The sequence below is a fragment of the Melopsittacus undulatus genome, chromosome Z, assembly GCF_012275295.1.
Source record: "Melopsittacus undulatus isolate bMelUnd1 chromosome Z, bMelUnd1.mat.Z, whole genome shotgun sequence".
In the NCBI taxonomy this organism is placed as follows: Eukaryota; Metazoa; Chordata; class Aves; order Psittaciformes; family Psittaculidae; genus Melopsittacus; species Melopsittacus undulatus.
Genome location: NC_047557.1, coordinates 28,534,033 through 28,559,814, shown reverse-complemented (window position 1 = coordinate 28,559,814; position 25,782 = coordinate 28,534,033). Strand labels below are relative to the sequence as shown.

General features: G+C 40.8%; 1 protein-coding gene across 3 annotated transcripts in view; it reads right to left on the bottom strand.

The window, feature by feature from the left end:
- Positions 1–25,387, bottom strand: part of SMARCA2 (SWI/SNF related BAF chromatin remodeling complex subunit ATPase 2) — a 115,103-nt gene extending 89,716 nt beyond the window's left edge. The window contains exons 1-3 of one of the 3 annotated variants that reach the window (XM_031054295.2): positions 25,271–25,387; positions 14,360–14,620; positions 7,531–7,654 (exon numbers count right to left, since the gene is read on the bottom strand). In XM_031054295.2, coding sequence (XP_030910155.1) covers positions 7,531–7,654; positions 14,360–14,584 — 349 coding nt within the window. In that variant the 5' untranslated portion in view covers positions 14,585–14,620; positions 25,271–25,387. Of the gene's footprint in view, positions 1–7,530; positions 7,655–14,359; positions 14,621–23,561; positions 23,806–25,270 lie in introns of those variants that run through there. The other 2 variants (XM_005155011.3, XM_031054296.2) reach the window with 2 other exon arrangements.
- Positions 25,388–25,782: the final 395 nt, after the last annotated feature.

Sequence of the window (25,782 nt, the reverse complement as noted above, 5' to 3'; positions counted from 1 at the left end):
AGGCAGAACATACCCAACTCTCTCAGCCTGTCCTCATAGGAGAGGTGCTCCAGCCCTCTGATCATCTTCATGGTCTCCTCTGGACTCACTCCAACACGTCCATGTCCCTCTTGTGTTGGAGCCCCAGAGCTGGAAGCAGTACCTGCAGGTGGAGTCTAACAAGAGAAGGGGAGAACCACCTCCCTCGACCTGCTGGTCGCACTCCTTCTGATGCAGCCCAGCATACAGTTGGCTTTCTGGGCTGCAAGTGAAGACTGCCAGCAAATCTTCCTGCTTAAGCTGATAGAAAGCGCATAAATTTACTCAAAAATGTGACTGGATTAGGAAGATATAGACAGGATTGACGAAATTTAGTTGAGTAACTCATTTATGTTAACTATCACTTCAATCATCAGTTAGTTTTTAAAAAAACATAAAGAATCAAATACATGCCCACAGTACACAGTAAAGAAGCACCATGTCTTAGAACACAGTGGAAAATAAATTTAGATTGGACCAAGGCTACAAACTTTCTTCAGGTAAGCAAAATATAACATTTCCTTGTCAGTAGTTCAGCCAGGATTAACTCAAATTCTTCTAAAAGTCTCAACAAAGACAAAGGCCAAGCATGCACATCATTTAAAACTAAGACTGTAGAAATAAACTGTTGAGAGGTCTTATGCTGTAGACAAATGGATAAGGTGACAGATCTTTTCTCATTTTTAAAAGGGTAAAGAAAATCAGAAAAGGAAGTGCAGGTAACTTAAGAACTGCAGGGACCATGAATATTGTTTATGAAGTAGCCGTAACTTACTGAATTCTGTAAGTTAAACTTAATTGCTGTATCTTCATAAGATGTTCAACAAACACTGCATTAACAAACACTGTAATTAAAAATATATACAGATCAAGTCCAAGAACCTTAAATCCCTGCTGCACTTACAGTTTCACTTGCAATAGCAAGCAAAGACACTCAAGCTTTTTAAACTGGTCTGTATTTCACTGCTATGTACAGTAACTGCATTTAATTTTTTCAAAATTCCAGAAAAATGCAGAAATTGTTTTATCTCATTTATATCTTTTTATGATTTCAATTATAAGTATTTTATTTTACAAAAATACTTGAGTTGTCTTTTCAATTTCTCCCATTCCTCTCAAAAAATCTAAACATAATTCTCATCTTCTGGATCTCTCTATTTAAAAGTCTAACAACTTAAGAGTAAATGTCACACCTGAATATCAGTACTGGGTTTATCGGAACAGTTCATTCAGAGAGACTGACGACAGTTTCTAACATGATTAATTCAGTTAAGAAAAAGATTACTATTTAAACAGCTAAATATGAGATTGAAGCAATATATTTCATTTAATCTATTAGCATTAACAGAAAGATATTAAGACTAAAGAGGGACCTCACTGTGCACAAGTTCAAGAAAAGAAAATTGGTCACCAGAAATAGTCAGGAATGTTACCCTTTCTCCAATTTGGCAAAAAATGTGGGAAGGAGTAACTGTTGAGGAGAAAGATACAAACTCAGAATATTTTTCCCTGTAAATTATTGTCAAACTTCTGAAAACAATCCTATTGCAGTATGACAGAAATAAAAATCTGACAATCTGAGCTAGTAACAGATTCTTTCTACACAAGTAGCATCTCACTAAGCACCAGGGTAAAAAAAATACAGAATCTAAATGAAGTTGCACACCTTTAGTAATTATTGTTAGTTTAAAAAATGCAAAAAACCTTGGAACAGTAACTACAATTCAAACAGCAAACAGGCATTTATAAGCAAAATTGCAAAGTTCTTGCAGATTTAGCTTACAAATGTTTCCAATTTGCTCATAAAAATAAGTCATCTCATCTCATAAAGGGTCAGTTATTATTTCTTAATATAGACTGCAAGAATCATTACTTCCAAAATTCTGTATCTAGTCATTCTTTGCAAGTTCAGTGGTCTTTATTTCAAGATTGTTCATTCACAGCTGCATGTTTTAGTTACATAGATTATATCTACAACTGCATGTGGAGTCCACCAATTTATTTCTAATTTATTATCCACATTCATAAGCACATGCTTTATAAAGATTCATGCTTTTGTACTTAGAGACACAGTTTTGCAAGACCTTCTTCTTTAAAAAAGAGTAGTAAAAAGACTGCTATTGGAACATTTGACATTTTAATGAAATCTCATTTTGTGATAAGTTTCAACTGATCTGTAAACTGCAACAGGACTACTGCCTATGCATGTATCATCACAACTGTTGTACTCAAAGCAGTGAGAACAGCAGCATTTTATGACAACTATCCATCTCTCCATTCTCAAAGAATTAAAAGCACTATCCTGTCCTCTACCTTACCAGTTCTTCTCAGATCTTGGGGCCTGTTTAGAGGTTCACTGATTTCTGACAATAAGAGACCATTACAGCTACAACAGTCTATGTAAACTGTCTAAATAAGACTAAAGACTCTTTTCCTCTAAATTATCTCTGCCCTTTGGTCTATGGAACATAAGAGAAAGAGACAGTGTAGACTTAAATTTCATGTGACAGGAATCCTACCACAGATACTTGGGTAAGCCTTGTCCCAAAGGTTATTTCTCTGTGAAGTAAGATGTATGTATTTTATAGTCTGAATTCACCTTATTTAAATTTGCAGGTACCAAAATTCATTGGACCATTGCGAGAGACTGATCTGAAATCAGACTCCACTGTCCATTGTCTCAAACACTGGTATGAGAAGCTGAGATGGAATTCCACCTATCTTTTGTGTCAGAGATGGGTGGAAAGAGTTAAGACTCTTCCACTGTCCATTGCCTGAGAAACATGTAGGAAAGAGCTAAGACCTCCAGGACTGATGTGAGGAATTGCCCATTATCCCAAGAATTGATGCAGACCTCTGCAGTTGAAGAGCTGGCTGCAAGACCAGGGAAACTGGTCCACCAGGAACCTGTAATACAAGACATGAAGAACAGAGGTACTCCCCCCAACTCATTATAAAAGGGGGAAAAGGTAATCACCAAGAGGCACATAGCCAGGGAGTCTCTGCCAGGGTGTCTTTAAAGATGACTCCATGAGGACACCTCTGTGAGGACACTCTCCACCAATGACTACCAGACCTTGAGGGACACCATCCGTGCACCATGAGGGCAACTCCATCAGGAGACCTCCAGGGGTACCTTCAAGGGGACAACTCCAGAAGGACACCTCCACAAGGACACCAACCTCAGACAACTACTACGCATTCTTGAGGGACACTGCTCCGATATCAACAATGAACCTTGAAGGACTCCCACCGCATCTGACAACGAATCCCTGGGACACCACTGGATCCACACCGGCAACCCTCTCTCTCCTTCTGTACCCCAAATCCTTGCTTCATTTTTTACCTTTTTTTTCAATCTGTCTTATCGCTATCCACTTTATTACAACAATTTCCCTTTTATAGTAATTGTCTTCTGTCAATAAAACAATTGATTGATTATGGTACTTGACCTCATTTGCATCTTAATTTCACTCTTGGGATCACAAACTGAAACAGGGTCCAAAAACTAGGATTTTCTCCAACCAGACCCTCACAATCATCTTCCTACCACCTGGGAATGTGCAGGGTGAGCAAGTAAACTTTTAGTTCTCTCTCAGAGAGAATAAATGGAGCTCAATATTCTCCAGGAAAAAACAAAAAGACAAAAAACCCCACCCACACAAAAAAACCTGAAGTCTTCCAAGTTTCAAATCATTCTTTTCTTTCTCTTTGAAATAACACACTATTTCAAAGAATCATTAAGACTGGCAGGAACTTCTCCAGATCATCTAGCCAACGTCCCTGTTCCAATAGGGTCAGCTATACCTGGGCTGCTCAGTAACAGAGGTTTTGACTATCTCCATGGATGTCAACTAGACAGCCTCTCTAAGCAACCTTCTGTACTGTTCAGCCATGTTTACCGTAAAAGCATGTTTTCTTATTTTCCAGTGGAATTCAGTATGTTTCAGTTTTTTCCAGTTGTCTCTCATCTTCTGTCACGGATAATCACTGCAAAGAGTCTGCATCCCTCTTCATCACTCTGTTCTACCAGGTATTTCCAATCCTTCTCTTTTTCAGGCTATGCAGCAGTTGCAGCTCACTCAGCCTTTCCTCATACAAAAGACGCTTCAAACATCTGATAACTTAAAACATTTCTCAACATCTTTCTGAACTGTAGATACTAGAATGGAATACAATACTATGATATAGCCTTCAGCTTATCACTATTAGAAAATGTGATATAACTCAATTAATATGCCCCTGCTTCTCTATGGAGGTAGTATATTCCATCTTGTGTTTGTGAGCAGCATATATGGCAATGCACATTTAAGTCTGCCAGAATAACCGGAACTCTCTTCAGCCTTTTGGCTTTGTGTGATACATCTCATACCAACTATGTAATTAAATACTTTGCTCCTAGACATACAGCACTGTTGGCTGTGCAAAAATGTATGCTAGAGAAATAAGTGCATTCTACAGCGCATCCTGATCAGCCTTTGTCATCAACTTCTCTCTTTACTGTTAGGCCCCTGTGATACCTGTAAATTCTGTCAATGCTGATTTTACACTTTTTCCCAGATCACTAACAGATATATTGAACAGCACTGAACCAAAACAGCAACCTGTAAGACTAACTATAAATATCAACAGTTGGATAATTATCTTCCATTTACAGTTAGTTTTATAATATGTCATTTAACTAGCTTAACATATTTAATATAGGTCACATTAATTTTACTTAGTGCTATCTTTCTGTTACTGAATGTCAGTAACAAGCTCTGCAACTTTTGTAAGCCTATAGGATAAAGTTCTGTCTATCATTACTACTACTAGCTTTAATGATGCATAGAGAATCCCCATACCTGGGCCAGAATCCATTTTCCTGACAACTGTACAAAAACTGTACTGCACTAAGTACAACTGTTTTCCCTTCGTAAATCAATTTGGCTTATGATCTCCACAAAAGAGTAGTAAATTTGCTTGACAAGTCTGACTTTATGCCATTCAGAGGGACCTGTAAAGGCTTAAGAGATTAGAGCAATCTCCAGAACCAGCACAGGCAGGGGGATGAAGGGATTCAGAGCAGCCCTGTGGAGAAAGACTTGGGGCATTGGTGGATCAGCTGACGTGAGCTGGCAGTGTGCACCTGCAGCCCAGAAATCCAGCTGTATGCTGGGCTGCATCAAAAGCAGCATGTGATTCTCCCCTCTACTCTGCTCTCATGAGACCCCACCTGCAGTACTGCATCCAGCTCTGGGATCCCTAACACAGGAAGGTCCTGTTGGACGAGGTCCAGAGGAAGGTCACAACAATGATCATCATAGGGATGGAATTCATAACTGTCGTGGTTTAAACCAAGTCCCCCAACTCCCGGAGAGTTAGGAAGGAGAATCCAAAAAATGTAGCCCCCACGGATTGAGATAAGAACGGTTTAATTGCTAAGGCATAACACAAAACCCCTACTGCCATTTACTACTACAAATAATAATGACACAGCAAACAGCAAGTGAAAAGAATACAACACCCCACCAGCCACCGACCCATAACTCACTCCACCCTGCCTGGCCAAGCACCGCGTGCTCCCTCCTCCATTTTCCTCTAGAGCTCCCCCCCTCCAGCTTTCTCTTTCCCAGTATGCATTCTGGGCATCACGTGCTATGGTATGGAATACCTCATTGACTAGCCTGGGTCAGGTGTCCTGTCTCTCCTTCCTCCCGGCCTCCCCTCCTCCACCTGGCTGGAAAAAAACCTTGAACAAAAACACCCTCAAAACATGCTCAAACCATGACAATAACCTAGGAGGAAAGACTGAGGCAGTCGGGATTGTCCAGTCTGGAGAAGAAATGGCTCTGAGGAGACCTTAGAGTAACTTTCAAATACCCCTAGGGGGCTGCACAGAAGATGGGAACAGACATTTTAACAGGGCCTGTAGCAAGAGGACAAGAGGTAATGGTTTTAAACTAAAGAAGGGTAGATTCAGACTAGATACAATCAAAGAAACTTTTTTACAATGGGTGTGGTGAAACACTGGAAAAGGTTGCCCAGGGAGGTGCTGGATACCCTATCCCTGAAATATTCAGGGTCAGGCTGGACAGGGCTCTGAGCAATGCGATCTAATTGACGACGACCCTGCTCACTGTAGGAATGTTGGACTAGATGACTTTTAAAGGTCCCTTCCAACTCAAACCATTCTGCTTATGCTTCCAAATTAATGGCAGAAATTCAGGGTTATCCATTCCTTGGGGTTGTGAACTTCTTCAGCTACCTTTCACCAAACATCCAAAAATCACAGGATTAACTAATTAATGCATAGATTTATCCACTTCAATTTGAAGCCCGCAACAGTAAGTCATACGAAATACAGACCTAGAACTAATGAGGTGCAATTTCTATTTGATATGCATATTGTTGAAAATTGTACACACCTGCAACACAAGCTCAACTATCAGACATCCAAGAATCTACAAAGCAGTTAACCTTTTAGTAAGTCTTGGTTTCTAACACTGTACCAAACAAAACTGAAATTTTTGTCAGGATTAGATTTAACATGGATTCTCATAGAACTCACGCTGTTCTCACCCTATGAGCGTGGGCATGAGTAAGCTCACTCTTTACATTGCCGGATTCCATAAAAATCCTAGAAACAGGACTCATAGGACTCCAATCCCAAGGTAAATCAGACTGAAAGTATTCAATAAGTTCAAAGGCTATTAAGAAACCTTTTTTCTGTCTTAGATCTGTACACTAATGGGGTAAAAATACTAAGTTAGCAGATGGGACTTTGCACAACACGTGTCAGAATATCTTCAAGTGCCATCACCATTTTTTTGCACAAAGATAATTGTATAAGAATAAAAAAAGGTGACATAGAGGTATAGCAAGCTAATTTCAGTTGGATTCCTCAGGTGTTGTTGTAAAATAATAAATTATGCAATATATAAAGCTTTGTCTGCTAAACTAATTAATATCAGTTAAATGCCCAACATATTGAGCTGCTTACAGAATGCAAGCTCTTATGGTGCAAGCTAAATGACACAAAGAAGGCATACAGCAATGTGGTAAAAATAGTTTCTATTTTCTAGAATAAAAAATTTTAGAAAGAACTTTGATCAGATCTTGACCAAACCTTACAGATATTAATGATATTGCTTGGGTGGTTCTCTCGTATTGCTCCTTCACCACAGGATTAAAATAAATTATATTTTAATGCATTTATATTTACTGTAGCCACATAAGATAGGGAAGAATTAAGTGGGGGGAGTTTAGAGATTTGAACTGGAATCTGGAATAGACTTAGCCCAATTACTTGCTCCACAGCCACAGACCTGAACCACAGCTTTGCTATGCTACATGATTGATAGGTATTCCAGAAAGTAAGGGGATTCAGCTATTCACCTTGCCTTGTGCTACCATTTCAGCCTTTCCAAAGAAAGCTGAAACGAAGTAACTGGAAATCTGTTACATGGAACTACTGATTCTTCATGGAACAAAGGGGCCCCAAATCATATAGCATGCACAGTATGTATAAACCTTGACTATGCTGGTCCATTGGACTCTGAGGTGGGCCCATTCCAGGGTGGGGAGGTCGCATACTCTTCATGGAGCCACAGTGAACATCTTCAACCATCCCTTTTTCATGCAAGCCATCAATAGACTGTGAAAAGAAAATAAGCATTTATATGGAGATAGTATATAAATCCACTATAAAACTCCAAAGGACTTAAAATCTAAACAGATAAATATAAACTTCCCCTGGTAGTCATTCAAAACACATATATTAGGAATGTTTACCCCTGCAATCAGACATATGGGGAAGCACAGAGCACCACTAGACTGCCTGTCCGTTCTGTTGCCTTTTTGGTTTGTTTTTTGTTTCTTTTCCTTATGAACTGTTCAGAAAACCCAAGGAAGCAAACTGCCCAAGTACAAACATATGAATCCTATCGGCCTCATATTACAAAGCAGTGTAACACACACCAACTTACGAAAGCACAGTCTGTGGCCTGGCTCAAGTTATTTTTAGTCCAAACTTTGCCCTTTCAGTCACTGCTCTATTGGAATGCCCCAAACACTTCTGTTAAAAAACAAAGATCACTGCAGGAGGTAACCAATTCTTTGCAGGCAAAAACAGGGACAGGCAGTCAAGGGAGGGAAGACATAGTTCTAATCAAGTACTTGTGCTCCCTACAGTTCCTGTCATCTATTTCACTCCTCAAAAACTACAGTTCCCATAGTACTTGAAATGCAAAACAGGGCCAAGTGCCTTTTTCAGGGAGCACAGAGAAGACAGCTTGGCATCACAAAAACATGCTGAAGGCATGCAGGACATTGGAAAAGATTCCAAAATAAAAACTAAAGGTCTCTGAAAGTGAAAATAGGGGAAAACTAACATTAGAAAGATGATGTCTTAAGAAAACGAGTAAGTTTTTTTTCCTGAAAGCAAAAATTACATCAGGTCCTTAACTAAGAAAGAGATTATGCTCACTAACTTAGCGCTCTGCAAGGCTTAGCATTAAGAAAGATAGGCTGGCATCACTTCTTTATCATCTCTTTACAGAAGTATGCAACTCTGTCCCTCTCTGTAACATGTGCATACATAGTAAATGGTTTTGCAAACGCTATGGTGAATGGAGAGCTTGCAATCCATTTATCTAAATGCAAACCTATTTACTGAGAATTCCTTTTAAAAAGAGAATTAAGAAAACTTTCCCCACTGGAAACATAGGCAAGTAACAACAGTGTGCAAAAAGCTACATCAAGTCACACAAAAAAGATACTGTCACATTTCTTCCTTTTGAGCAATCTGTTGCACATGGATCAATTTAAGCAGAAGTAAACACAGGTCTTCATTTCTACAAAGGAAATCATTACCCTAAATTTTAAATTATAACCCCTTGATACAAAATTTCTACCTAGCATAGTGGAAGAAAAAAAAATCAAATCTTACTGGAAGTATGCTTAGGCACATGGGGGGGCTTTGGGGGGGGTGTTTATTAGTGTTTTAAAGGATTTCACTATAATTTTTTCTTATCAGAAACTACAGGTTAAAAGGAAAAACATTATAGAAAAGAATTAATATAGATTTTTTATGTTTAATCTAATTTTTTAGTTGTCAGGAAGATATAGTAACTTATGTGAAAAGAACTTTTATCAGAAAAATACCTGCTATTACTACGGAAGCTATTTACGATTACAAGAACTTGGGATATGGAGTAGAAATGTAGAGATAGATGACTGACACATCAAAAATAGTTCCTCTGTGTTTACGAAGTAAATCCCATTGCCTTTTTCTGAGGCATGAAGATACCTTTCTCTACCTTTGCCACTACTTAGAAAGATAATCAATGTGGGAGAGAACACTCAGTTCACATTCTACCTGCAGGAGCTGAAAACTACGGAAACTGGAACACCTGTAAAGCCAGATTTTATCATGGTTATGTGTCAAGGACAGTCTTTAGGGCCACCAAAAGGAGGAACATACTGTGCAGAAAATTGGATCTGATTTCCAGAAAAGAGGACTCTACCTGTACACATCTGTGGTGTTACTGCAAGGATAAGTGTCACTGCACTAATGGGTGGCACCTGTGCAACATCTGTGAATACAGACAGCTGTGATGGGACTAAAAAGGAGAAGGCATGCACACCTAGGGCATCAGAAGTACCAGCACACAGAAGGTGGAAAAAGGAGCTGGCATTAACAACAAGCAGCAGTGAAAACAACAAATAAGTGGTCTTTTAAAGAGAAATTTCAAAATCAATCAGGAAAGTAAAGACATACAAGAAAGCATCAACTGAATGAATGCTTCTGTGGAATTGATCAGAACGGGTTTTTGTAAGAGAAGTATTCTGAAAAAAGCAAACAAACAAAAAACCAAACAACAACAAATAAACTACACAAACACACACAAAAAAAACCCTGTAGCACACTGTAATGCTTCAAGTTGAATGGAAGGGAGCCTAAACACATCAAGAAAGCAGTTTTCTTCTCTTTGTTTGCAGATATTATTCTGTGAAAAAAACTGAAGTTAAATTTATCTGGAACAGATTAGGAAAGATAGAACACAATCAGGTTGGTTTTTACTGGAAAAGCTACAAAAGATGAAGGTGGTATAAACTTCTTTGAAGACAAAATTAGTTTTAATGATCACAGTACTGCCAATTTACGCAAAGAGACTTGTGTTTCCAAGAGTATTTTTGATCTAGAAATACCTCAACAGCCTATGGAAAAACCCTATAAAAGACAATTCAGTAAAGGACTACAAGAACTGAAAACCAGTTATTTTTCATAACTTCTTTGAACCACTGTGTAGTTAGAGTTAACGATAACTTTATGTAACAGGTTAAAAACTACAGAAAGGATCTCAGACACAATGCAGTTTCTGTAAATTGTTCAGTCCTGTATTTAGAGATATCTTGCGCAATAACATTGTTGGTTTGCAAAATGTAATACATACTACCAATAAAGCACTACTATCAAACTGAGGTACTTTTATTATTATTATTATTATTATTATTATTATTATTATTATTATATGACAGAAACAAGAAATTGAGATATTCAACTTTTGAGTATACATTAGTATTTTCATTGGGACCCATAAGCAGGAACAAACACAGAACAGGCCAGATATATAAACAGCGCTTACAAAAAACATAATGAGGGATGAGCTTCAACTGTACGCAAGCCCACACCTACAGACTTGGCAGACTTACAGACTTTACATAATGCCTAACGCATAAGGAACACTTTGCCTACACTGCTTTTACTGTGAATTCAGTAACTAAGGTCATCTGACAGACAGTACTGCATCACAGTTTGACCTATTTCCAGGTAAACGGCCAGATTATGGTATCTTTTTCTGCTTCCTTCACCTTCTTGAAACAAATAAACAAATAAACAAAGCACCAGCCTTGAAATCAGAGACCAAGATCAAGTATCAGACTTGATTTATTTTAGGCTATGCATCCTCTAAAGCAGCAAAAATTACACAGACCAAAGAGCAGTGTGTTGTCACATAACTGCACAGAATAGCTGAATACATTACTGGGGGACAATCAGACCAACCGTGGCTGTTCTTGCAGCAGGGATTGCCAAACAACTCTGTTATTCTCCTTTAAATGACCAAACCACCATTTCACATGAGATCTCCACTGATTTTTCCAGGCTGACACCACTCTTTCTTCTTTCACTAATGTAAACACATACAACAAAAATAATACAGGGAACCTGCTGCTGAATAAAAAGGTGTTACTTCCAGGACCGTGACAGAATTTTAAGGTTTCCAGGATGTCTAATGTGCAAATATATGTTAACCAGCAATATTTGAAATCTTGAAACCATTTGCCTTCTGTTTAAATGGAACAGTTGAGTAAACAAATAATATGTTTAGTTAAAAAAAAAAAAAAGAAACATTTCTGTAGGAAGATAATTTCTTTCTATCACACAGTTTTTCTCTAATTCACCAAAGCCAGTAATATTGCCCATGACATCATGGTAAGTTTTCCATAGCCAGTAACCATTTACAGAACACCCTATTACAAACTAAGAAAAGAAGCGATTATGCTTCAGGTTAAAATTAAATGGAAGAGAAAATAAACCAAGAGCTAACAGTACTCTTCCCATTCCTCAACTGAGAACCGTGCAAATCAAATAGATATACTGTTGTCATAACTAAAAGTTAAGCAGTTAAAATCACTTGACCCAGGCTGAGCACAAGAGCATACAGAAGGTTGTATCAGTTCATATTCAAACCATCTTTACCTAATGTTCTGCCTCCAGAGGAGCTTGTATGTGGATGCTAAGGAGAAGTAAGACTAAGGCAACCATTTAACAATGCTTTCCTTTAATATCTTCCCAGCTTTGAAGTATTTTCACTTTACAAGACTCTCTGAGGCTGCTACAGTTTGTCCATTTAGCATGGTCTCCCCCTCAATAGACTTCTCAGTATTTCCCTTAAATATAGTTATCTTGCACCCAAGACATATTTTGGAACAATTTGTAAATATATTTCCCTGGCAATTCAATCGTCTAAACATTACTTATAAAATTTTCAAGAAAGATAGCTGATTTACTGTTTCTATCAAAACTGTTACAGCAATCAACAGCAGATTTTCCCATGGAAGGCTTTTCTGGTTACTAAAGGAGTATACAGTCTTAAATTTCATACTAACTGTTTTTAAGTAAACATACTTTAGGAATTATTATTTATTAATGTCAATTTGTATCAATCAATGTTTTCTCTACTGTTGGATAGTTTGTGGCTGGTTTTTTTTTTTAGTTTCATGTGTTATATTATTCTTTGTAAACCAGTCAAACATCTAACATAGAATTAAGGTGTTTCCCTACTTAGTTTGTGAATTTTAGAAGAACCACATCCCACTGCATATGAAAGATGTGTACCCCAAAAAGCAACTGCATAACTCGGACACTGTGCAATCTCTCACTTCTACAGCATTTCATTAGGAAAAACAAATATGCATTATGTTCCATCACAACTTCAAAGCCCAACTGCTTTACATAATACTAAGCAGGAAAAAAACATTTACTCAGTCAAACTCCAGGTGGCTCACCAGTTTTTTTGATTACATGGAACTACACTCAAATAATATTTGCAAAATAGCCTAGAGGCACCCTTCCACGGCATTTCTCAAAGAGACCCTTCCCTCAGTTGTCAGAGTACACTGCTTCTGGGGTTGCACAGGAAAACAGACTGAAAAACTGATCTAAACTGAAAAATTAACCAAGCCTTTTTTTTTTTTCCGACCTGAATCAGCTCAACACACACATTTTCTACCTTAATCACACACACACAAAGATATGCTGGAAATCATAAAGTGGCAACCTAGAAGACAAAAGGCTGCTTCTACTAAAATAAAGAGTTGTGAAATTACAGCCTTGTTCCATTATCAGAATCAGGATACAGAAAAGGGAAGGTAATTTTACTATAACTATACTGACTGGTTAGGTTTGAATTAGCTGTCCAGACTTCACATTCATGGTGCATTTTCCAAAGCATTTCAGTGCCATCTCAAAGGGAGAGCTTCTACTCTGGCTCACAGAACTCCTGAGACACTCCTGAAGTCTCTGAAAGAACTTCATGGGAATATATTCGTTGGTTTGTTGCTAATGTAACATTAAGTGTCTGAAGAACACACAAAGCGAAACAATACAGGAGTTAAAAATGTATGGTATGGAGCATTCAACCGTTCTAAGTTCCTGGTGCCACCCTCTTCTATGGGTACAGCAGCTTTTAAAAATATAAAGAAAAGACAGAACTGAAGGATGTAAAACCCTTGAAAGTCTATGAAGCTTAGGGCATTCACTAGAGTATTGGAAGCTTGGGTTCTAACCTTCCAAACCCACAAACAAGGAAATGCCAACTGCAACTTTTTTAAAGTGTTCTAATGAATGAAAAGGATCCATATGTGGATGGCAACATCACGAAGTTGCCAACTTAAGAGGACAATTAAAATATATTTATATTACTTTAATTTTTTATTGCAAATTTTTCCTATATGCATATAACAATTCCAAGTGGAATCAACAACAGTTATCAAAATGTTTTTGGTATCTTGGCCCTGTAAGCTGTTACTGCGTATTTCTGAGAGTAGAACATCAGTGAAATTGAAATTATCCTAAGCTCTAAATCTAAACCAAATAAAAATGACTATACATAAAGAGACTTTTCTCATGAAGAAACTTCCACGCAAGTATCTCCTCAAAGCAAAAAATATTAATGATAGTCTAAGCACATATATGATTTTAAACGTATGCCACAACCACTGATGTCCAATCAGCCACATGTTCTACACTATGCAGTTTTAAATTCTTCAGTAAGACGGAGACTTTATAAAATAACTTGGAAACCAGGTTTTTCATCAACATGGAAGAGTAAACAAATTTTGAAGCACAAGCCCTTTAAGAGCTAAAATTATTAATTAGAAAAAAAGAGAAAAATTCCATGCAAAACTAAAAACAACCCCTGAAAAACACAAGACACATCCAAACAGACAAGAAGGAAAAAAATAAAAAATTATTAGAATGGTCTATCACAGGAATTTAATATAATAATTCAACGGTTTTTCCCCCTAGAAATGTCTATCTTAATGACTAGTACAGTTTACAAACGAAGATTTGCACACTACTAACTATAGTTCAAAGTAGCCTACTAGGAAAAAGGAAACTGTATTAATCTGATAAGTGCATCATCTTTAATAAAAGAAGTAAGTGCAGCTGCAGTTTTTCAGATGATACACAACATGTAATAGCAGTTATGCAGGTCTAAATGCAGTGTAAGTAGTTTTTTTAATCAGCACAGAGAATTTGAGGAAGAAAAGGTCACTTAAAATAAACTATTACCTTATGCATTTGGTGCATGCCTTCCTGTTGATAATCAGTAGGCCCCATTGCTGGCATTGGATGCGGGACACTGGGTGGACCAGGACTTGGCCCCATCATGCTGTGAACTGAGCCAGGAGATGGCCCTGGTCCTGGGCTGGGTCCTAGAATTGGTCCAGGTGAAGGTCCTGGTCCAGGGGAAGGACCGGGATGAGGCATGGCGCCAGGGTCTGTAGGTGTGGACATCTATTTTCTGTCTCCTTTTCAATTAGCAGAACAGCTCTAATAACAAAAACAAAACAAAAACAAAACTAGAATTCCTATGACATTAGGGACATTAAAAAAATACACTGGCAATCGTTACACACAGAGACACACATACATGCTGTCACCAGCAGAAAATGCTTAAATGATCCTAATGTTGCACATTAGTTCGAACACCATTCTAAAAGCTCACTGGAAGGATAAGGAAGGATCCTGATAATTCAGTCAGTTTCTGTATATCTGTATGTAATTCACAGAACAGAGCAATTGGTACACTATTAGAAATACCTGCCAGAGACCATGGTAGTTCAACTGACTTTCTATCATCAGATGTGTTAAGTGGGGTCACAGTATTATAAGGCAGGTAAGACAGCTGGGCACCTCTGAAACGTATGTTCAAAAATCTCTCCCTAAACAGGTGTGAATGCACTGAAATTCATACTTCTAACATATATTGTAATGCTACAAAACTAATATGAAAAGGATGATTAAGACTATTTTCTGACTTTTTTAAAAGTTAGATACTAATGTAGGACCCCTATGGTTACCTCCTATGCAATCATAATATCAAATGGACAATAGAAAAGACAATTACTTTGGACTGAAGAGTTGTAATTCAATTGAGGGGTTCTGTCAATGTCACAAACCAGAAGAGCGCAGCTCAAGAGGCTTGCAGAACACTAACTGCCCTGAGAACAAATGACAGGCTTTTACCTAGGCTGGAAAATGTTCTATTGCTGTGTTTTTATTTTTGTGTTATTAGTAGAACAAACTGATGAGAGCTACATGCTTGAAATATTTTCCAGTTTTCTGAGAACTTTTATCATTCTTCTTCAGATTTCTGAGAACTTTTATGAATGTCTAATACGAAAAACTGTTTACTGATGTCACAGTACTGAAACACAGTGATGCAGCTGCCATATTTTTTACAAAATTAATATTGTCAGTTGCTGCCAACAAGATCAGCTGTTTTTCTTGGTATACCCCACTGCCATGAGAATCATTTTTATTATTTAAGAGAAAAAATACCATCTATTGAAAAAAAAAAAACAAACCCAAACAAGAAAACCCCACGACCCACCCATCCCCCCCCCAAAAAAAAGCAAAAAAAAAACCCAAAAAAACAACAACAACAACAAAAAAAAACAACTTCCCAGTGTCGACACAAGGAAGCAAGTGGAATCACCACTTTCAACAGAGGCTGACCATTAGATGGGCTTACTCTTATTCCCTTTATTTACTTTGGGTGTAGTTTTATAGTAAGCCTACCTGTCCATGATTACATGCTTCACAGTAATAGAGCAAATACGATGAAAAATGAGTCTTATTAAAGACCATTATAATTTGGTACACTACAAGGCAATTACAATGAAGTGGTACATTAGAAAGACCTAAGATGACTCCCTGTCCTAGCCTTTCTCCTTACAGAATTTACCACAGTAGAGTTCCACCTTCCATATCTGAGTTTATCACTATCCACAGTGAGCAGCAATTACTTTCTAACTTAAGTGGTGTAACCTTGTTATGACACTGCTTTACAAAAAGCCACACTGTAACACTGCAAACACCCTGGCTGGTAGCCAAATTAAGAAACAGCTGCCCAAAAAAAAACTTAAGCACCCTCCCAAGGTTCCAAACAAAACAAAAATGAGGCTGATCTGCAGGACATGTAAGAAAAAAAGTAGGCTGGTGCTTACTGCTAGCAGTAAGGGAATCCCAAGCTTACAGAATCAATCATCTTTCCTCTTTTACAAGCAAGAGTCTTTACTTATCAGAACTTAAACAGAAGATAAAATGCTACTACATCAAGACCATTTTCACTTATTTATCCTCCATTACCTAATTGTTCTGTCAGGATCAAAACCATCTTAGTAGCTTTTGCTTATAAATTTCCTTTTGTTATGTTTTAATAGCTACTAGTCTCTTCTGATTACAGGCAACAAATTAGAACAATGCTTAACTCACTAAACTAAAATACCCTCACCTGAAATAAGCTGCCTTGGGATCCTGTTTCACTGTAAAACAGGGAGATGCCTATGAAATTTCTCTGCTCAAAACAAAAAGTCTAGTCACTAATTGGTCCCCTATTGTCCCATGACATTACCGCCAAAGGAATCAAGTTACCAAATGTTCACAACTGCACATACTATGCCAGCCACAGCTTCTAATGGAAGTATACAGTTTGGCTGAAGGACAACAGACATTTCTATGTGAGTCAATCTTTACATTGCCAAAGGTAAGATGCACACTCTCACAAGCTGACTCTCTCTCTACATTATAAGCCAAACTCAGTCCATTTAACAATGCAGGACCTAGCACCACCACTGTCCAGAAAAATTTATACAGAACTGCAACACAATCAACTACAAAATTACTATGAACACACAGTGTCCCGAAATACACAAAAGACTTCTACTTACACCTATGCATAAAAATTGGTATTAAAATCCCCTCTATTCACCACTTTTGAGTTCAACTTGCTGTTCTCATAAAAATTAACTGGCTCCAGTCTCAAATCCACTAATTACACTGTCATTTACATATACATTATGTCCTACACATGAATTTGGAAAATTTGAAATTCTTTTCAATGGGCTACAAAGCATCCAATCCTTGAAAAACAGTAATTTCAAAGAGGGAAATGTTGCACCCTCTACACCAGATCAAGTAACTTCATTATCTTTATTTAAGAGAACATAAATTCACCCAATCCTACAGAACTGTGAATTTTCTTAAACAGATTTGTATTCCGAGAATTCTGTATATCAAAGAACATATGTCGTGGGGGAGAGGGGAGGAAGTAATATATAAGATCTGTATCAGCATAACATAACATTTGGGGAAACATTACCTGAATGCAAGCAATATATCCTGTCCAAAGATATCTATGGACATAAAGATACAAAGCAGTTTTCTCTGGCAAAACAGTCCACAAAATTTTAAAAGAAAGGTACTGCCATACATTAGAACACATTATACATGGCTCTCCCAACTAAGGATCTGTTCATAGAACAGAACTGATAAAATCCCTATGATACAACACATGTCAAAACTAATTTAGTTTATATTTACTCAGACTGAGATTGTATAAAAAAACCCCACAAATGTTAGGCACTCCACTCTAACTAAAATTCAGTAAGAGCTAGGTATCTAATTCCTCTAAGTCCTTATGGAAGTCTCATTAAAATCAAACCAAAAATCTACAAAGAAACAACAGGTACAACTGTGGCCAGGCTCAATCCAGATAACACTGGTATTAGTTTGGGTAAGTTCTGGTGCCTGTAGTGAAATAAAGAAAAATGAAGCAAACTCCCTGTCAAAGTCAGTCTTGACACATTTGTTTGAACTGCTTTTCATGAGTAGTAGTGCCTGTCTGAATTACAAGGGGAAGGTGAAGGAGGAAGAGGGAAGGAAAAACAAATTCTTCTAACAGATTACAAAGACTTAAATTAATAGAAATTTCTATTTGATTGTCCCAAATGGTAACGATGATAAAGCTGCTGGCCCAGATTCTCAAATGCATTACATAACACCTAATTGTTTCTCAAGTGTCCAACCTTAAAATTTCCTCAAAACCCTCATGAGCGTAGTGTTATACACATGACTTCAAACGAGACATACCTCTTCTTGAACTGTAATCCCTTCTTCTGTTTATGTACACCAACATCACCAATCTCTTTTGTAAACAGCCCCAAATGAAATTAGGGGGGATTGAATCAGTTGTGGTGAATCATAGAATCATAGAATAGTTAGGATTGGAAAGGACCTTAAGATCGGCTAGTTCCAAACCCCCTCCCATGGGCAGAGACACCTCACACTAAATCATATCACCCAAGGCTTCATCCAACCTGGTCTTGAACACTGCCAGGGATGGAGCATTCACTACCTCCCTGGGCAACCCATTCCAGTACCTCACCACTCTTAAAAGAATTTCTTCCTTATGCTGTTTAAGTTTCAACCCGTTACCCCTTGTCCTATCACTACAGTCCCTAATGAATAGTCCCTCTCCAGCATCCCTGTAGGCCCCCTTCAGATACTGGAAGGCTGCTATGAGGTCTCCACGCAGCCTTCTCTTCTCCATGCTGAGCAGCCCCAATTTTCTCAGCCTGTCTTCATATGGGAGGTGCTCCATCCCTCTGATCATCCTTGTGTCCCTCCTCTGGACTTGTTCTAACAGTTCCATGTCCTTTTATGTTGAGGACACCAGAACTGCACACAATACTCCAAGTGAGGTCTCACGAGAGCAGAGTAGAGGAGCAGTTCTTCCTATGGTCTCAGAGAATTTCCCCACCTCTGCTGGACACATCAGAATTGAGGCAGAGAGGGGAAAAAATATCTATCATTGTCAAGGTAACTTTAGGCAGATGAAAATACAAGAAGAGCCACAAACCCAAGAAATGAAGCTGAAGAGAGTGACTCTGCTCAACTACTTCTAGATCAAACAGCTTAGGAAAATGAATGTCTACATTACAAAGAATTTGAGGGTGTATTCCCTAAGCAGAAATGCTGCTGCACTATCACTTTATTTGCACCTAGAAGGTTTTGCAGATGTAGCTAGTTCACCGTACAATAGGGTCTCCATTGGCTCAATACTTCAGGATGCACAGGACATGGTATGTATCTTGGTATAAACCTGCTATTAATCTGAAGGTAACAAAGGCACAGATTTCCTTCACATGAAGAAAGTGTGCAATATTAGTAGGTCCAAAACAAGAACACAGCAGGTAACAAACCACCTGCATTACTTTGGCATTCAAGACCACCTGGTCACCCAAAAAGATCCAGAGATTATAGACTATTTTGACACAGGGCACACATTAAGTCTAATGTCAGAGCAGGAAGTATTTCTAATTCTCCTGGCTGTTTCCTTTTACCATCCAATACAACTTCTGCCTTTCTATGACTAAGTCAACCTATATTGAACTTCAGCCAGGATGCTCTGGCCAGATCCCCTGCCTCGGACAGCTAGTGGAAAGTAAGCAAACTGCACCGATTAGATATGATGGAAAGGAAGCGTGGACCCATGCAACAGCCACATACACCCTGCAAAGCAGAATGTAACTTTGCCTTCACAAAAAAATAGTCTACTTCACCCACACATCTCCAGTTGAAGTCATAGTGGCTTTGAAAAGCTATAGCTATAGCTGTATATGTCTCTTTGAAAATCTATAAAGTGTGATACACTACAGGCCAAAGGAGTTATCTTTATTATACTACCACAGAAAACATGAAACAATACTATCAGTGATTATCTACTAAACAACATCAAATTGAGATGTTTAAAGTTTAAGAAGTGATTAATAATGACAGTATGACAGTAGCTCATCAAAATTAAAACAAATAACTTATAACACTTAGAAGCAAATCAAGTGTTTCATATTGTACAACCCCAAAGAACACTATGAATTAATATTTATAAGGATTTAACTACTGTCATTTCATCAATGATGCAATCAATAAGTAGGTTTACATGAAACAACAAAAAATAATCAGTGAGAAGAGTAAAATCTTAAACTAATATAAACCAGAGTTAGTCAGTTCACACAAGAGAAGCCAAACACACTGAAAGATTCTGCCTTTGCATAGTCATGTGTGTAACTTTACTGTAACTTCGAAACCTGAAGGGTATTTGCAGTTTAAACTACAAAACCACAGGATCAGAAATGCTGCACCTTAATTGCTTATCCAGACACTTAGGCCAGAGACAAAAACCCCTGGACACCACTTTAGCTGCTTGTCTATCTGTCTACCAAAGACCGCTTGCATGCACACCAACAGAACTAGCAGAACAAGTGGTACGCTTACTCCAGAATCCTCACTGTGAACTCACGTAGCGTGAGGCTCCTTTTCACATGCAGAGACAGCTTACTTCAAAATGACAGTCCTAATACTCCTCACCTTCAAGCCTTACAAATATTCCTGCAGAAATTCTTACTCCTGCTGTGTAGCTGTTTCAGTTTTTCATAAAGCAATTTCTCAACTACTCCAACTTACAGCCCACCCTGTTATGAAAAACTAAAATCAGCAACAAGAAATGGCTGGCTAACAGCTGGGGGTTGAATGTACTACAGACAGTCAAAAGGCGTCACCACAAGTCACAATTCTCAAAGTTAGGATAAGCTATGCAACCAGACTTTTCAATAAGGAGACTACAGCACAGACATATGATCCTTTCTGATGGCTTTACTGCAGAAGGAAACAGACTTCAGAAAAAGAGGAGGGCAGATAGCTACAGCCAGAAATTTAACTGCAGACAATGCCCAAGATCAAGTCCATGTTTGCTATATATGCAAATTCCACTGCATATTTCAGGCACAGAAAACTAAGTCATGATAGCACTGACTGGTTACAGAAACTGGTTAAGTTCCATTACCATGACCTTTACAACAGGTGTTAATCACAGTTATTGAACATAATCTTCACATTAGATTCTGAAAAACAAAAGCCAAATGAGACGCAGGCAGGAGGAAAGGAATTCGCCGTTATTACTACTGCAAGGCCTTGTCTTCACTTAAATGGGAAAGCCCCACAGGAAAGGAGGAGAAAAAAGGGAGGAGACTGTTTTAAATACTAGTTAGTTATGGTAAAATACTAGTGAAAATTTTTAAAATGTATAACTTCTGTAACAAGAAACTTATTTTCAGCATTTTTTCCAAAGGTCCCAGCTCTAAATGATCCACCTGAATACTCAAACACTGCAGTGATACATGGGAAATATTCTCTACAAAGTGGAGACAAACAGGAAAATGTTCACGCCTAAGAACTGATGACTGCATATGTGTCAGAAACAAATAAAACAATTCTCAGAATTAGTCTGCTATGTTTGCAAACTACCAAGGCTCTTTTTTGAGAAAACTTTACTTCTCTCTCTTATTCATCCTCCCTTATTTTATCTTGCAAATAAGGCATAAGCTTTTCTCTCCTGCCATTTTCACAAGTGATCTTGCTGTCGTAACATTGCTGCCACTTTCACAAGTGATCTTTATGTCATAACACTGCGTTTATACTTCAGTAGAGGATCAAACAAATAAAAAACTAAACAGATAAAGTTCAAAAGAGGTGGAGGTCCGGGAAACACTATTTAAACATACAGAATTTCGATTGCAGCAGAAAACGCAAAAAAAAAAAAAAAAGGGCATTTTAATTAGTAATTTGCTAAAATGTTCTTAGTCACACAAAGAATAAAAAGTCTCCTTTTGAAAAGAATTACCAGTTCACAGCAGTATTACTGATCAGGTCCATGAAAACTGGAAGTAAAACTGCAGACATTTTTCAGAGTCACTACTGTACACATTTTGACCTTAACTTCAAAAGTCCAACAAAAATTACGAAAACATATCTGCAGTTATTAATACAGACCTTTGTCAAGAATATATTTAATATAAGAATGCTAGCTGGAGCACATTTTCTCTTGTCAATTTTTAAGCCTCAGGTGTTTGTGAAAGCATTTTTCAAACTTGACAAGAAACGATCACAGGCCACTTCAGAAATGAACAAAAGAGAAGATCTAAGACTGCTTTGAACACACTCTTCTGGCGTATGTTCTATGAAACACCACAGAAATAGCACTCTTAAAGCTGAGACATAACTCATGAAATCCTGTATTTAATGAAGCTCTACTCTCACCTGTGTCAAGCCCACATATGCTGTATCATAACTTTAGATTTACTTTTAAACGCTCATTATGCATATAGCCTTTCTGCTTGCTATTACTGATAGACACGAACATGAAAGTCTGCCTCCAATCCTATCCTTCTGGTACACTTTTTCGCTTAGAATAATAAAAGAACAATACAAACAAAGTCAAAGACAGTGACAGAGCAATTAGGTTCCCAAAGAGAAAATGTGCCTTTATTTGCACAACAATACTAACTTACACAGAAGATAAAGTCCACCCCGAACACATAACTGGTATACTACTAAAGGAATTAAAATCTGGCACAATGTTTGTTGTCTGGGTTTTAGGGGCCGCGGTTAAAACCGAGTAACACTGAAGAGATCTAAAGCAAAACGGAAAAGAATGCAAGTGGAACAATGTCATGTCATGGATCCGATATAATTTATTTTTATTTTTTACAGAAAGCTTGAAGAACACTTAAAGTGGTAAGAAAAAATAATCTTGACAACTTCAATTCTTCAGTTATGTACTTACCTATCTAAAACATTCGACGCCTTAAAAGAACAGCGTTAACCTAAAGCTTGTTAAGTCCGTATATCAAACATCAGCACCAGATGCCAAGGAAAAACAACTTCGGCGCGATCTGTGCAGTCATGCTGACACTTAACTACTCTCTCTACGCACTCTTAAGGGTGAGAGGGAGTGAGAAGGGAGGGAAAGGGGGAAAAAAACCACCCACCAAAAAACTCATAACGCAATCCGTTAACAATCAGTCAACTGTAACTTCAGTTCGAGTTTTCAAGAGCTCTAACTTTCCCAGCCGCGTGCAGTTTGTTGTTCCACCATCATAAATTTGCGGGGCGGGGGGGAGGAGACAAAATAAACAACTCCTTGTCTCCCCGCACCACAAACATAATGAAAAGCCGCCAGGGCGGGGAGGGGGGGGGGGGGGGGAAGGGGAAGTCGCGGCACTGTGCCGGGCCGCGCGCACTTCACGGAGCACGGGCGAAGGAGGGCCGCGGGCCGTCCGCTCCCCAGCGGCAGCGCTCTGCCTCGTCGGCGCCGCGCGGATTTTCCGGCCCTGACGGGAGGCGCACAGGCCTCGGCGCCGGGCCGCCCGCAGCCCCACACCCCCAGCCTCCACCGCAGAGGCGCCGGGGCAGGCGCGCACAGCCAGCGCGGCCCAATCTCCCCCTCCGGCTTTCTGCAAAGTTTTCGCTCTGCCGACAGCCTCTAAGGCGTCCCTGCCTGGACATCTAGCCCAGCTTGCCGCTTTCCACCTCCCCTCCGCGAAGGAATAGCTGCGCCGCTCCTAGCCGCGGGCCGCGCAGGGCCCCGTACCTCCACAGTGGGGTGTTGGGAGATCCTCAGCGGCGGCAGGCGGGCAAGCGGCCAGGGCATGCCTCAGGGCTGGGCCGGGCCCGTCCCCCCGCTGCTCCTTCCCTCTGCCACCATGTCACGCCGAGCAAACATGTCTGTGTGCCTATGTGTGGCGGCGCTGACTTCCTTATCCGCCGCCGCTCGCACAAGCAGAGGGACGAGAAAGGCCACCCCTCGCCACCACCGGCGCTTGCCAACGCCTCCTCTCCCCGCGGCGGCCGGGGGACTGGCTCCGCTGTTTCCTGCCCCGCCCGGGAGCTAGCTGCGGCAGCGACCCGCTGCCTTCCCCCGCCTCCTGCAGGGGAGAGAACTTTTCCAGGTGCCGACTGCCACCGCCCCCTTCTCCCGACGGGGCAGACGAGCCGCGTCTACCTGAACATACGAGTGTGCACGCATTCTCACTACCGCCCTACCCGGGCTGGGCGGGGGGGAGGGGGGGAAATAAATTTCCGCGCACACCGGAAATAAAATGCTTTTTGCTTGGAAGGCGAATACAAAATTGCAAGCGCATGTTTTGTGCTACTCCGCTTCGCCGACTTCTGCAAGGTGGCGGGGGTGTTGGGGGGGGCGGCATGAATTCTGCTGGGAAAAAGAGCTGAGGGGAACGACACAAGCTATTCTGGGAAGTAAATCGAGACACCTTTATAGCTTGAGTGACTGCCCAGTTAAAAACCGAGACTGTGTTAAGCAACAGGAGCCGCAGCTTGTCGGGCGAAGTCCTAGCCCCCACCTCCTCCTCTCTCTCCGGTGTGTGTAGTGCGTGTGACAGGCAGGCACGGAGATTATCCGGATCATGGCCTCCCAGATCTGCCGGGGAACGCCGCTACTCTCGCAAGCAGGACCGCTCCCCCCACGCACCATCTTTCCCCCTCCTCGTGCCTCCCGACTTCCCCTGCCTCGGCTGGGTCTGCGCGAGCGTGTGCCAAGGCGGAGAAAAAGCTCCACCACCACACACTCTCCCGCCTCTGGACACCGGGCACTTCACCCTGCCACGCGAGGTTGCCGCCGAAAAGCAGCCCACGGGGCGGCCCACACCGGGGGCGGCAGCAGGAGAGGCAGCCTCCGGCCCGCCGAGCTGCCCTGGCCAGGGGTGTATCGGGGGTCTGTCTCTTCCCGGATCAATTTCCCTCCCGGTCGCGTCGCCTGGAGCTCCTGACGCGCTCGCTTGGCCGCAAAGACCCTGGGGTGCCAAGAGCTGGCTGTTGTTGCCGTGCGAGCCCGCTGGCCATGCCGTTGACAAACGCTAGCTGCCCAGCGAACACGGCGGCTCCGACGGGCGGGCACGGTGGCTCGCCGCTCCTCCGTCCCTTCCGCGGTGCCGCTGACTCACAAGTCAGCCACCAGCGACGTCGTTGGGTTTTTTCCCCTCACACCCTCCCGCCCAGGAGATTTGCATCGTGATTATTCCAGAAATACCGGATCAAAACTTTCTTCTCTCCACCCACTGGGGGATATAAATATTCGGGAGGGCCGGGCACCGGGGAATGTGGGGAGAGGAAGCAGGTGGCAAGACAGCGCTCGGGGCCACCGAGGCTGTGCTTGGGGAAGAAGAGAGAAGGTGGGCAAGGCGCTGCCGGCGTTCTCGCTGACAATAAAGGACGGCTCAGACACCTCCGTGCCAGGGACACGGAGTGGGGCGGGGGGCGGACCGAACTGCAAGTTGTATTTACCTTCCGCCCGCGAGGAGCGCCGTGCTGGATGTCGCTCCTCTCCCCCTCGGTGAGTCACCCGAGTGCGGAACCGGAGCGAGGGACTAGATTATGAACATGACTTCATTGATGACAGCCATTCCCTCCTCTTCCTAAACTGCTGCCCCTCCTCCGGCCCCCTCCCACCACCTCCCATCACTAACGCCGCCGCTAAGAAAGCAGCACCTTCATTGGCCTTCTGGGGGGGAGTGCCCGCCTCTCTGCACAGAAAGAGCGGCTCTATTGGCATTCGCTAGCTGTCACTCAGCCCAGAGGCTCGGGCGGGGGAGGAGGAGGTGTGCGGGAGTGTGGGTAGTGTTGTGGCAGCGAGCGTCAAGGGTTGCACTGTTATGTTTTCCGTGCAGTGGGGGGGGGCAGGCTGCGCTGCCGCTCGGGCTTCTTCCGCGCGCCTTCATTTCTCTTCAGCCCTCGTGTGCTGAAGGGAGGGAGGGGCAGGAGCGTGCTCCGTCAGGAGGGAGTACCTGCGGGAGTAG